The 14,886-nt window shown below is 38.3% G+C and overlaps 1 protein-coding gene across 8 annotated transcripts in view; it reads left to right on the forward strand.

Moving 5' to 3' along the window:
- SETX (senataxin) overlaps positions 1-14,886 on the forward strand; it is an 80,995-nt gene that overhangs the window by 17,037 nt on the left and 49,072 nt on the right. For 6 of the 8 annotated variants that reach the window (XM_082468062.1, XM_082468060.1, XM_082468061.1 and 3 more), the window contains 5 exons: positions 3,565-3,784; positions 4,555-4,674; positions 7,633-7,804; positions 7,941-8,031; positions 8,527-12,726. In XM_082468062.1, coding sequence (XP_082324188.1) covers positions 3,565-3,784; positions 4,555-4,674; positions 7,633-7,804; positions 7,941-8,031; positions 8,527-12,726 — 4,803 coding nt within the window. The remainder of the gene's footprint in view (positions 1-3,564; positions 3,785-4,554; positions 4,675-7,632; positions 7,805-7,940; positions 8,032-8,526; positions 12,727-14,886) is intronic. The other 2 variants (XM_082468063.1, XM_082468065.1) reach the window with 2 other exon arrangements.

Below are 14,886 nucleotides of genomic sequence, written 5' to 3' on the forward strand. Positions count from 1 at the left end.
TGAGTATTAGGCAGTGGAAGAGGGAATATTTTATTTTTGCACCTATAGTATAGATAACTATAATAGAGGTTTTTGGTGTGTACTTTGTTTAAAATATTTGCCAAAATTATTCTCTTGTTGTTGTAACATTACTGCAGTTAAGGAGAGGGTGCTGGGGGGGCTCAAAGACGAGAGTTAAGAGAGTAGGGAAACACTTCTGACAGGTGATGCTTCAGTTTAAAAGACAAATGAGGGAATAATCTGAACTTCCAGTGTGTTGACCTGAACTAATGAAGAAGGACTGTTTTCTCTTGCTTTTCTTGCTTGCCTGCCCCACTCTAAGCACATGGAAATACGAGTTAAAACACTTGAAATAACTATTTTGCTAATAGATGAGATTTTTAACAGGTGGTGGGGTAGAGGGGAGGACAAGGAAATTCAGTTCCTAGGTTGCCAGACAGGAAGAGGAACATGAGAATCAGAACAGCAGGTAGACAGAAGCAGAGAGCAACACCAGAGGCTTGGAACCTGACTTTGAGCCGATTGCTGGAGTTTGAGGACTTATCATCACGTGGCGAGGCAGCGTGTGCAGTAGGACCTGTGCACGTTGGCCTCTAGAACTGAGTTACAACGTTAAGACCATAGCCATGAAGGGTTGCTCTGCCAGTAGAAGGATAGTGAAGAGGCTTTTTTTTAAGTGGCAAAGAAAGAACATGGTAATGGGATTTCCAGTCAGAATGGTGGTGAATTTCAGTCTCCTCTGTGCCAAACCCAAACAATGATAGAAAAAAATTCAAAAAGCGGAATTCTAAAAGGCCTATAATCACACTTTTCAAAAGGTAAATGTTTCTTTGGACCAGTAATGGAACAGAAATACAAAGTGATAAATGGTGGAAACCTGTATGTAGGCCTGGGTGGCTATAGGTAGCAGGGGACTGAGTTTGTGCATGATAATAAGAATTACAAGTATACTCCAGGCAAGGGTAGAACCAGAGTCAAGGCCTGTGCTTAAAATAAGGGTGGGGCTTTCCTGCCTGTGAAAGAAGATTGACAGAAAGTACAGCCAGCTGCTCTCTGGGACTGGCTTTCTTAACGCTGCAAACCTCTACTGGAACCTTCCTCTACTGGAAGCCGGTCCAGCTGAGCAACCAGGACCTGGGCCAAGCACTTGCAGGCCTGGTGACTGGGTCTGCAGGGCCAGGAATGACTGTATTCTTCATTATATATGTGTTTCTATAGGTGAGGAAACTGAGTCAGGAGACTTAACCGCAGTTACACAGGCTAGTATGGTGACTGGGATTTGTATTATATAGGCAGCCTGACTCCAGAGCCCTAATGCTTTTTTTTTTAAGTTTTTATTTGAAAATACTTTAAAATTTTCAGAAAATTCTCAAAAATAAAAAAAGTGGAAAACACCTGTATACTCTTTAGCCGTATTCACCAATTATTAATGTTTCACTCTACTTGTTCTATTATTTGCTTTCAGGTAACTACAAAGCTGTTTGTTTTCTGAACCATTTGAGAGTAGGTTGCATACATCATAGCCTTTTACCCCTAAATACTTCAGTGTATATTTCCTAAGAATAAGTATATTCTCACAATATTATAAACTTCAGTGAATTTAACATTGATACAGTAAGGTCTATTTTCCAGTTGTGTCATGTGATCCAGTGTACTTTGTAGCATTTTCCCCCTGTACTCCAGTATCCAGACCAGGATCAGGATTTACATGTAGTTGCGTTACATTAGTCTCCATTAATCTGTAACATTTCCGCAGCCTTTCTTTGTCTTTTATGACAATTACATTTCTGAAGAATAGTCATTTCTGCCTCCCTCCCATTTACAAAAAATAGAATGCTCTTCAGTTTGGGTTTGTCTGATGCTTGCACATGGTTAGGCTTCGGTTATACGTTCCAACTGGAGTACTACATAAGTGATGGATGTTATGTCCTTCTCAGGGTGTCAGATATACAGGCATGCCATATCATTCGGCCTCTCATGGTGATGTTAATTTTGATCATCTGGTTGAGGTGTTGTCCAGTTTCTTCACTGTACAGTTTCTATTTCTTAAGTACTCTAAGATCACATAAATACCTTACTCCTCACCAGAATTTTCCCCTAAATTTAGCATTACCTGATGGTTCTTCCCTGAGCCAGTTTTTCTAAGATTGCAAAATAATTTCAACCCCAGCACTTTACACATTTACCAGTCAGCACTTGACATTGATTATACTATAATCAAGAGCCATTTTCCCTGCTCTTCATTTATTCATCTATTTATTATAAGTTATAGACTCATTGATTCCTTTGTATTTTTTTCGATAGCTTAAAATTCATTACTTAATTATGTTGGCATAGAGCCCATTCTTTTGTCCACTAGTTCTATGTTTTTCAAACTTTTTTGCCCATAACCTAAGTAAAAATGTTCTTCATCGAGTTCACACACATATATATACGTATGTGACCTAAACATTTCACAAAACAATAATTGTTACTGTGAAGGATGCCCACTGATTTTTTTAAATTTTATTTAGTTTTTAAGGTTGGTTGTGATCACTAAATTCAATTTTTAGTGCAGAATAAATTTAAAATCACTTCCCTGTGCTATATTGCCATGTAGAGGTGACCTTTGATTTCTTTTCAGGTTTCTCTTTTCATTTTTCTTTCCCTTTTTTAACTTTCTATTATGGAACATTACAAACATACAAAAGTAGATTGGTGTAGTGAACCCCCATATATCCATCACTGTGCTTCATCTGTTATCAATATGTGGTCAATATTCTACTCCTGTTAAGTTTAGTTACTGCAAATCTTAGACATCAGAGCATTTCATCCATAAAATACTTTAGTATGTGTATCAAAAAGGTAAGTGCTCTTAAAAAAAAACAATTACATCAACACACTTATAATAATAATAATAATAATAATATTTCTAGTCAGTGTTTAAGTGAGTGGAAGTTATTATCTCACAAATGCTTATTAGGGTTAGTTCAAATCAGGATCAAGTAAGGTTCACACATCGCATTCCAGTTGACCCTTGAGCAACATGGGTTTGAACTGCATGGGTCCTCTTATACACAGATTCTTTTTAATAGCATGTAGTACAGTACTACACAGTTCGAGGTTAGTTGAATCCATGATGCAGAACCGGGATATGGAGGGCTGCCAACTATGTTATATTCGAATTATATTAGTGTATTCAACTACGCAGAGGGTAGGTGCCCCTAACCCTTCTGTGTTGTTCAAAGGTCAATTGTAATTAGTATCTTGTGTCTTTTTTTTATTTTTTCTGTCATCATGGACCTTTTGGTTTATTTCCTTTAAATGTCTGAAAATCATATATTTTTTTTCTAAAGTACTTTATTCTATATGATAGTTTTTTTCTTCCAGTTTTATTGAGGTATAATTGACATACAGCACTGTATAAGTTTAAGCTATACAGTGTAATGATTTTTTTTTTAATTAAAGTATAGTTGATGTATCTCGTGTCTTTTATAATCTGTAGAGAATCCTATTTTAACTATATTCTTGCTGTATGTAGACAGTTGTGTGTTAAATGAAGTAATGAATGTGTTATGCTTTTAGGTTCGGCGTTGGGCTATCCTGACCGCAAGAAACTTGGGAAAAGTAGACAGAGATGATTATTATGACTTACAGGAGGTTTTGACTTGCCTTTTTAAAGTTATTGAGTTGGGGCTTTTAGAAAGTCCAGACATTTATACTTCTTCTGTCCTTGAGAAGGGTAAACTGATTCTTCTGCCTTCACACATGTATGATACTGCCAACTACAAAAACTATTGGTTAGGTGAGTATTGTTCCTACACAAATATAATTAGTATTTTCCAATATTTCTTATGATTATCCTGCAAGGGAAGGGATCTCTTTTGGTAATCTGATCAAAATTGCTAAATAAAGGATTTCATAGTTCCCAGTTCTTGTTCTGTCATTAAATTGACTATTACAACATCTTGTCTTTAAACATTTTTTATCCTAGAAATCATCTGTGTAAGAGGTACATTTTCAAGTATGGCAAATAGATCTTTTATTTAAGGCAGTATTAGATGTTACAATATTAGCATAGCAGCTGACCTTAATAGGGTTTTGATCTATTGAAACAGAGGTTTAATACCTCTTTTCCCATCTGTAAAATATTTCCTGGAAGATAGAGATACTAACTTTGGTTTTCATCAAGTTGTATATTGACTTAAAATAGTTCTGTCCTACTTCATTGATTCAGAGTCTTAACAGTCATGTGTATATTTGGCAGTGATTGGTACTTGAAATATGGTGATCTTAAAATTTAAGGGGTCTTTGATTTTATGAGATACAAATTGTGTGGTAGTCATTTTGGAAATGGTTTTGTAACCAAGTTCGTGCCATTTTCCCTTTTTATTCAGTCTAAAGTTCTGTTCTTAGGAGGAGTTGTATATGAATGTCTCAGACTTCAATGTCTGAGGCACTGGATACTTTTTTGTTTCATCTTACTGCCTTGTTATTCTTTTGCCAACTAAACTGGAGAAGGCATTAGGACAGTTTTATTTAATCAGTTCAAGAAAACTACACATGATCTTACAGGTATTTGCATGTTGCTGACCATTCTTGAGGAGCAAGCCATGGATTCACTGTTGTTGGGCTCAAACAAACAGAATGATTTTATGCAATCAATACTTCACACCATGGAGAGGCAATCAGATGGTAATAAACTTTATTTGCTGAATATTGCGATGATGGTGCACTTTGAAAATACTAGTGTTACTGTAAGAATTTGGGTGTATGATGTGGAGGAAAGAATGAACATTTTATGGTTTTGGTCACAGAGTCAGAATTTTAAATTGGAAAGGACCTTTAGAGTTTAACTCAGCACCTTACTTTTCATAAAAGAAGAAACTGAAGCCCAAGGAAGTTAACTTTTTAAAAAATTAATTAATCTTATTTATTTCTGGCTGCGTTGGGTCTTTGTTGCTGTGCACAGGCTTCCTCTAGTTGCGGCGAGCGGGGGCTACTCTTCGTTGCAGTGCGCAGGCTTCTCATTGCAGTGGCTTCTCTTGTTGCGGAGCACGGGCTCTAGGTGCGCAGGCTTCAGTAGTTGTGGCACACAGGCTCAGTAGTTGTGGTGCACGGGCTTAGTTGCTCCGCGGCATGTGGGATCCTCCCAGACCAGGGCTCGAACCCGTGTCCCCTGCATTGGCAGGCAGATTCTTTCTTTAACATCTTTATTGGAGTATAATTGCTTTACAATGGTGTGTTAGTTTCTGCTGTATAAGAAAGTGAATCAGCTATACATATACATATATCCCCATATCCCCTCCCTCTTGCGTCTCCCTCCCACCCTCCCTATCCCACCCATCTAGGTGGTCACAGAGCACCAAGCTGATCTCCCTGTGCTATGTGGCTCCTTCCCACTAACTATTTTACATGTGGTAGTGTATATATGTCCATGCCACTCTCTCACTTCGTCCCAGCTTACCCTTCCCTCTCCCCGTGTCCTCACGTCCATTCTCTACGTCTGCGTCTTTATTCCTGTCCTGCCCCTAGGTTCTTCAGAACCATTTCTTTTTTTTTTTAGATTCCATCTATATGTGTTAGCATACAGTATTTGTTTTTCTCTTTCTGACTTACTTCACTCTGTACGACAGACTCTAGGTCCATCCACCTCACTACAAATAACTCGATTTCATTTCTTTTTATGGCGAGTAATATTCCATTGTATGTATATGCCACATCTTCTTTATCTATTCATCTGTCGATGGACACTTAGGTTGCTTCCACGTCCTGGCTATTGTAAATAAAGCTGCAGTGAACATTGTGGTAAATGACTGTTTTTGGATTATGGTTTTCTCAGGGTATATGCCCAGTAGTGGAATTGCTGGGTCGTATGGTAGTTCTATTTTTAGTTTTTTAAGGAACCTTCTTACTGTTCTCCATAGTGGCTCTATCATTTTACATTCCCACCAGCAGTGCAAGAGGGCTCCCTTTTCTCCACACCCTCTCCAGCATTTATTGTTTGTAGATTTTTTGATGGTGGCCATTCTGACTGGTGTGAGGTGATACCTCACTGTAGTTTTGATTTACACTTCTCTAATGATTAGTGATGTTGAGCATCCTTTCATGTGTTTGTTGGCAATCTGTATATCTTCTTTGGAGAAATGTCTGTTTAGCTTTTCTGCCCATTTTTGGATTGGGTTTTTTGTTTTTTTGGTATTGAGCTACGTGAGCTGCTTGTAAATTTTGGAGATTAATCCTTTGTCTGTTGCTTCATTTGCAAATATTTTCTCCCATTCTGAGGGTTGTCTTTTCATCTTGTTTATGTTTTCCTTTGCTGTGCAAAAGCTTTTAAGTTTCATTAGGTCCCATTTGTTTATTTTTGTTTTTATTTCCATGTCTCTAGGAGGTGGGTCAAAAAGGATCTTTTATGTCATAGAGTGTTCTGCCTATGTTTTGGCAGGCGGATTCTTTACCACTTCACCACTAGGGAAGTCCCAAGTCACCTCTTTAAGAAACATTCCATAATTGTCTTCACCTAACTGATGACTTTCTTCCTTATTTGAGAGCTTCCTAGACATAAGATAGCTTCAGTAGAGGATAGAAAAGTATATGAGAAGTTCTACACAAACGACTATGATAAAAAAAAAGTAGAGTCTAAGAGCCCTGAGGGAAATAAAGCAGAAAGTTCTAGGGTTGTCAGTAATTGGGTGAGTTAGAGCACTTGCCTCCTAAGAATACTGCAGAAGATTGAATGGCTGGGATAGTTTGCTGCAGCAGGAGGTGTTTGAGCTGGCCTTTAAGGATGGATAGGATTTTTTTTGATAGGTGGTGCTAATAGTGAAGCCGTTCTGGTTCTTACTTGGAAAAAGCCAGCTATCTGTTTTTTTCTGTAGGTGGTGTATCTTTATGTGAGTGTAAAAAAATAAATCTGGAAAGAAAGAATAGAGTAAGATCTTACAAATGCTTGACTGAGGACTTCTCATTTCCTTAGAAGACATTAAGGAGCAAGTGAAGGTCTTTGAGTAGAGCAGTGTTTTGCCAGTGCATGTAGAGAAGAGGGAAAGGACTGGGCATACGAGTGTGTGAGTAATGGGAATTCCTGCCAGTTGGATGGAATGGAGGTAACAGCAAAGCCATGTTGAGACCTGGGTGGATGAAGAGTGTGTATCTCTGCTTATCCAGTGGGTGAGGGGTTCAGTCCTTTATACCAACCAAATGGCACACACAGTTCAGGACTTCTTGTATCATGGACTTTGTTTAGATCTGAAAATACCAAGTTTTTCTTTCTCTCCCTTTTTTTTCTACTTTACTTCTGTTATTTATTGAAGGATGGGAGTATAAAGGCCTGGAAGAAGCAGAGGAGGAAAGATTCTTTCAGGTGTGGCAAACAGGATGAGAAAGTTGAGTTTATCTAGACTATCTCAGTTTGTTCCACACGAAAAAATTTCTTAACAGAGGTGTATTGCTTTAAAAAAAAAAAATGCAGACACTATTTAAAAGTTTGCCAGCTTTCTAAAACCTGTAGTTGGCAATGCTTTACTTTAAATTACTTCCTGCTTTGCTTTCAGTTTTGTTGCTACCCAGGTAAAGAATGCTTAATTCTCAGTATATTTTAGTACCTTTCTCTAATTGTTTTGTAATTTGGCAAATTACTCCATTGTATTTCAGATGATAGTGTGGATCCTTTCTGGCCAGCATTACACTGTTTCATGGTGATTCTGGATCGCCTTGGATCTAAGGTCTGGGGTCAACTTATTGATCCTATTGAGGCATTTCAAACCATTATCAACAACGTGAGCTACAATAAAGAGATCCAGAATATACGGAACAGCTCTGTGAGGTTCGTTCAGTTCCTGTGTCAGGATTTCAAACAATCTGTATGAGGAAGTCTACTATAATTGACTTAACAGTAGGATTTTTCTCTTCTTTTTTTTACCCTTCATTTCAGTAATTTCTATTTATTCTTAATATTTAAGGAGCAAGTTAGAAGCGGGGTCATATTTGGATGATACGGCGCCCTCCTGCAGCCAGATTGTATACAATTATAACCCTGAAAAGACCAAAAAGGTAGAAAATATTTTGAGAATTCAGATGATATTGTATTGCCTTTATATTGTATAGACAGTGTTTTACGTGGTTAGTTGCATTGCTGATTTTATGATATGTAGCTATTCTGAATCAACTGTTGCATAAAACCTTTCTGATTGAACAGTAGCTCAAGAGGAAGAATGGGCTCTAATGAGAGCGTGCACACTTTGAGAGATTAATTTTTAGTACATTTTGGAAGGGTAGAACATTTATGGCATGAGGGAGATAAATCACATGACTAGAAATCAAAACCAACTGAAGGAAAGAGGTCCAGAGTACATGGAGGTTTTGTAAATTTAACCTTTTCATGAAACCTTAACCTCAAGATTGAACTGTTTTCAATTTCTTGGGTGTTCGTATATGTACATCAAAACAGGAAAGTTGAGCAATGTATTTTCCTGTTTGCAACTTGTGTGTTAAACCTGGCATGAATGGTGCTTGTTTATCTGAGTGTCAGTATCTCTTTCATTTTAGGATGCAGGGTGGAGATCAGCCATTTGCCCAGATTATTGTCCTAACATGTATGAAGAAATGGAAACATTAGCTAATGTGCTTCAGTCAGATATCGGTCAAGACATGCGTGTTCATAACAGCACGTTTCTGTGGTTCATCCCTTTTGTGCAGTCCCTCATGGATCTTAAGGATCTGGGTGTGGCTTATATAGTGGAGGTTATTCATCATCTGCATTCTGAAGTCAAAGACGTCCTCAACCAGACAGACGCCGTGTGTGACACAGTCACTGAGTTTTTCCTTCTCATTTTGGTGTCAGTGATTGAACTTCATAGAAATAAAAAGTGTTTGCATTTGCTGTGGGTTAGTTCCCAGCAGTGGGTGGAAGCCGTCGTAAAATGTGCCAAGCTTCCCACCACCGCGTTTGCACGGAGTTCTGAGAAGTCGTCTGGAAACTGCGCCAAAGGCACAACAATGATAACACCTCTGTCATGGCATTCAGTGCCATCTAACTCTGTACAACTTGCTTGTGTGCAGCTGATCAGAAGTCTCCTTAAAGAAGGCTATCAGCTTGGGCAGCAGACTCTTTGTAAGCGATTCTGGGATAAGCTCAACTTATTCCTGCGAGGAAATTTATCTTTAGGTTGGCAGTTGACTAGTCAGGAAACCCATGAGTTACAAACTTGTTTAAAGCAAATTATTAGAAACACAAAATTCAAAGTACCTCAATGTAGCACTTCTGTGGATCTGACTCCTCCATGTAAAGCGCCTCCTGCATCTTATAATAAAGAAGAAAGTGAACAAACAGGGAAGAAGTCTAAAAAAGACAGGCACTGTCTGGAAAACTCCAGCCCAACATTCTCTAAAGAACCAATGAAAGCTGATGCATGTCAAGTGCAAGAGAGTATTTTCAGCAAAGCAAATAATGCCATAGAAGAGGATAATGAGCAAACTTATATAAAAGATTTGAAACTCGAAGACCATTTCTCAGCTGAGTTGTGCTTGAAGCCAAGTAGTAAAAGGCTTGTTAATGAAAGAGCTCGAGGCCAAGTTAAAATAAGTACAGGGAAGCATAAGTCTGTAAAAGAGAATTCCTCATATACCCCACAGAATTGTACTTCAAGAAATGGTCCAGAAAAGGTATTTGACAGAGGAATAATAACATCAACACATTTGTTGACTGATTCTAGCAGTGACTCTCTGGAAAAGGTGTCCACATCCAATGAGGATTTCTCTTTAAAGGATGATGCTCTTGGCAAAACCTCAAAAGCAAAAACTAAGGCACATAAAGATGAAATCTGTGTTAAGTTATCACATGTAATAAAAAAGCAGCACAGGAAAAGTATCACTTTAGAGGAAAACCTGACTGTATCTAGCATCGAAAGTTTCTATTCAAAGAAAGATACAGGAGGTCAGAAAGGATATGGCTTCGTACACAATCCCTCTTTAGGCCCTAACGGTATTCTGGATGATAAAAATGGAGAACAAAAATCTGAAAACAGTTTATTGCTGAAAAAGAAACAAGTAAAGGAAGAAGAGTTAGGCATTTTCTCTACCCCTGAAATCAGTTGTCAAATACTGGAATGTCATGTTGATAATAAAGATTTGGTCTCATTTACAGAAATGACCAATATTTTTGTGGAGAAAACACCTCCCTTTAAAGATCCTGCGACTGGACTTGAATCAAGAGATACGGAAATTAGCAAGAGTACCGTTCAGTTTTCTTCTAATTTAAGAGAACAGGCCCTTAGCATCAGTCATAATTCTGACACCTTAACAGATTCTCAGATAGACAGAGACCTCCACGAATTATCTTTAATAGCTCAAGCCAGTGTTACTAAGCTCCCATCAGATTCAACTAAAAAAAAAAGTCTATCCCAGCTACAAAGAAAAGTTAAAGATGATAGAAGACGTTTCACAGCCAACAAAAATAGTGTGAGGGAAACCTGCTGTGGACAGGTTATTATTATTTCAGATTCTGATGAAGATGATGATAATGATGATGAAAGAATTGTGGGTTTTAAGAAGCACATTAGACAGGAAAAAACATGCATTGAGAAAGACTGTCCAGAGCAGCATACTTCAATAGCTAACACAAATGTGGAACAGAAGGTAAAGGAAGAAAATACAAGGTCCCTTTTGCAGTTTGAGGAATCTGATTCTCAGTTTTTTGAGTTTGAAAGTCCATGTGAAGTGTTTTCAGTTTGGCAAGATCAGAAACCAGACAACAAGAATTCAGTTCAAGAGAATGAAGAAAATTCGTGCTTGACTCATATCACAAATGATGGGGGTTATGATACAGATTATGTACCTGAAGAGGTCATTAAAAAAGCAGCAGAGGGCATTGAGGAACACGCAGAACCACACAGTAGTAGTATTTCTGTTGAGAAATTTTGTGAAATTGAAGTGAAGAAACCCAAGAGAAAACGATACAAGAAAGCTGCTATGGCTGAAGATCCTGTAAGGCCTTCATCTCCTGTCAAAAGTGAGGACCAGTCTGATATTCTTAATGAGAGAGATGTGACTGAAAATGATTTTAAAAGTATAGACATAAGGACTACAACTCCCAATTCAAGCATTCAGAGAACCACTACTGTTTCCCTGAAGAGGTCTCCACCAAAGCTTCGCACTTATTCCAAACCTGTTAGGAGAGTCTCACTTTCTAAAACTCCTAAAAAAACACATTCGGATACCAAAACAGGACAGAGTAAAAGTTTAAGTTACCTAAGTTGTAGAACAACTCCTGCTATAGTGCCACCAAAGAAATTTCGCCAGTGTCCTGAACCAACTTCAACGGTTGAGAAACTTGGTCTGAAAAAGGCTCCTCGTAGGGCATTTGAGTTGTCCCAGCGATCTTTGGAGTGTTTAGCTCAGTTACGTGACCATGGCAAAACTGTTGGAGTAGTTGATACCCGGAAAAAGACTAAGTTAATTTCTCCTCAGACTCTCTCTGTCAAAAATAATAAGAAACTGCTGACGAGTCAAGACCTTCAGTTGCGAAGGCAGAGGAGACCCAGATCACAACAAAACAGACAAGGATGTTTTGATTATCAAAGTACAGATACAGCACGAGCCGGGCCACATGCAGCACAGAATTCTGACAAATTTGTGCCAGAATCAGATACATCAGATTATAGTTATAAAAGAGGAGCTGAGGTAACTGCTAAAAGTAAGGAAAAACAGTTAATAAAATGTGTGTCTTCTGAAACAGAACCCACGAAAGCAAAATATGTTTCTCAGGTAGCTGATGACACTTGTCTTTTGAACCAGTGTAATTCTGTAGTGTTAGATGGAGAAATACCAACGAATGAAATAGTTGTTTCTACCTCAGGGGACCCTTTAGGTGGAGGTGACCTAACAGTACATCATTTAGATATGGCAGCTTTGAAAGAGGGAGAGCCTGAATCCAGCAGTGACATAGAGGAAGATAATATATTTTTAACACAATGTGATCCTGAAGATATGGATTTATGTTCACAAATGGAGAAAGAGAATGATAAACTCATTGAAGTAGTTCATGGAAAAGATACAGTCCAGGTAGAAGAAGATTCTGTGAGTCGGCCTCAGTTGGAATCTTTGAGTAGCACAAAATGTAAGTACAAAGATTGTGTTGAAACACTGAAAAACCAGGGTGAATACTGTTCAAAACACTCTGAAGCTAAAGCAGCAGATGAAGATATATTTCGTAAACCTGGCTTGCCTCTCTCTGCATCTAAACCTTCGAGACCTTCCACTGCTAAGATTTTTAGCTCCAGTAGTACTTCACGAATTGCTGGTCTTTCCAAGTCTTTGGAAAATACGTCAGCGCTCCTACCAACTCTGAAAAATAAGTCAAGTGGGGTACAATCTGTTTTGAAAGTACCACAGCCAGCCTCTCTGGTGTCTCAGAAGCCAGTGGCTGAAGTGAAGGGTTTGTGCAACGTTCTCCGTTCTCATACTCCAAATAATTCCAACAGGCAAGGCTACAAAGTTCCATTTGGTGAAAACAGATCTTTCTTGGCTACCTCTCCAGTAAACATTCTCTCGTCAGCACAGTCCATCTCTGACACCTTCGTTGAAGAGATCTTAAAATGGAAATACGAAATGTTTGTGAACTTTGATCATTGCGGACCCCCGTCAACTCTTTGTCAGTCCATCGCAAGACATGTGCCTGTGAGATTTCAAGATGGTGAAGATTATTTTCATGTGTTTTTCCCTTTGATGGTACTGAATACTTTTGAAACAGTAAGTATATGTTCTAATCATATACGTTCAGACCTTGAAATTACCTTTACCATGCTGAGTACAGCTAAAATAACTGATCGCGTTTTGATTTAGATGTAGCTTGTAGATTTCATGTTGAACAGACATTGTCCCCGACACTGTTCTAGATGCTGGTGATACAGAGGAAACACTTAAACTCTGCCCTTCTGGAGCTTACAGACACAATTCAGAGTGCTAATGTACCAAGTCCAGAGGTGGCACAGGAGGAGGAAACGTTTTTCAGTGTAAAATAAAGGAAGACTTCTCAGAGGACGTAGTCTCTCATCTGCATTTATTTTTTTGAAAAGTATTGTAAACCTTTACTGAAGTTTTCTTGAGGAGGTAGCAAAGGGCAAGTTACACTGATCAGCACAAAGCAATAAATCCCAAATTTCTCATCTGTCTTCCCAACTTCTTATGCCTCATAGCAGCCTTTAGCTGCCTCCCTACCCCAACACATCCCGTTCTGGTTCTTTTCTCTTTCTTACTCCCCGACTGGGATTGCCAAGTAAAATATAGGATTCCCAGTTAAATTTGAACCTCAGAAAAACAGCTAGTTAATTCTTTATTGTAAACATTCACCTGCGCTTTGAAGGATGTTTTTGGTGTTCTCAAAGCAGGTAGATTTTTACTTTTTTTCAAATTCCTTTAAAAAAATAAAACCCAAAACGTGAGCGTGCAATAAGACTTTTCAAAATCAAGAGCACTGAGGTAAATACCCATGTATTCAGTCAGCAGATACTTGGGTGCCTGATACTTGCCAAGTACTATCACAGACCTGGGGGGTAAAGTGGTGAACACGACAGACAAGGCCTCTGCCTTCTGGGAGTGATCATTTCAGATCAGGACAAAAGGCTCTAGAGTGCTCTAGAATGATCTAGAACAAGAGGGAGCGGGCACTTTAGACTGAAAGGTGAGACAGCCTCTGTGAGCGATGGTATTCACACCGAGACCAGAGTGAGTAGAAGGAGTTGGCCATAGGAAGTATATCCCAGGCAGAGAGACTGCAAAGATCCAGCTTAGAATTGTTAAAGGCAAAGGAGATGTACTGCACAAAGAGGCAAGTTGGTGTCAATTTATGCCCTAAATTTAAGCCGTTGTCTTAATTATTTTACTAGTGTTTCAGAAGCATTAGAAACAGCTGATTGATAAAGGGTCTTCAGTTTCTCTCCTTAACAACAATGTGAAATAGTATTACAAGAATGATTTTCTTACCTTACAAAATTGTTAGTTCAGTGAACAGTGTATACGGTTAAATAAGCTGGGGAAAATAGAGATTTTCTTCATTTTAAAGCTTATTTTTTTCTTGAACGTTTATCCTTTCCAGAAAGCACTAAATCGCTTAGAAGCTATTCATAGCCCTTAAATTTAGGACACATATTTGTGATTTTATTTTTCCCTTAGTTAAGAAGTATTTATATGTTTCTCTTTAAGATTTCTTCCTTCAGGACATTTCTGTAGCCAAAACCTTTTCAAAACAGAATGAGCACAAGTTCCTTTTGTATATACACGAAGTTTAAAATAGTCAAATACTTGTGGAAGGCCCATTATAAAAAAAAACAGCAGCCACTCTCATCTCCCCAAGTAATTATTTTTGATCCTTGATGGATCCTTTTGTTATTTACTTCCATATTTCTAAATAACATGCCACTATTTTGACTTGTGAATTTTTCAGTTCTAGACATTTTCTGTAGTTAACCAGTGCAGGAAGTACCCTCTCTTCCCAGCCCTGTGTTCACACACACCTCTCCTGTTTCCCCATCCTCACTATGGAGTAGTCTTGTAATTTTTAGGTCAGTATTTGTTATTATTTTGACTGTATAAAAGGTGTCCGCGGCTAAGTCGTGGTAGCTGTAACTACTTTTCGTTTCCGACTCTTTGGTTTCTCTGGATTTATTGTTTTATTTACTTAATTTTCTATGTACTTATTACTAAATTAGCTTCAGACTGTCTCTTGGATGTTTAGGTCTCTCGGTATGATCAGGCACATCAGATAGTTGATAAATTTCATCTTCTTGGTTTAGGATGGTTATCCTGAAATGCTCACCATCCTCATCCTAGGGCTTGCATTTCCTTCTTTCCTGTGTTGGATCTCTGTCTCCTGTACCCAGGGTTGTCTGTTTTTGTCATCCCCTCATTTTA

Source organism: Balaenoptera physalus (assembly GCF_965194825.1).
Source record: "Balaenoptera physalus genome assembly, chromosome: 7".
NCBI classification, from domain to species: domain Eukaryota; kingdom Metazoa; phylum Chordata; class Mammalia; order Artiodactyla; family Balaenopteridae; genus Balaenoptera; species Balaenoptera physalus.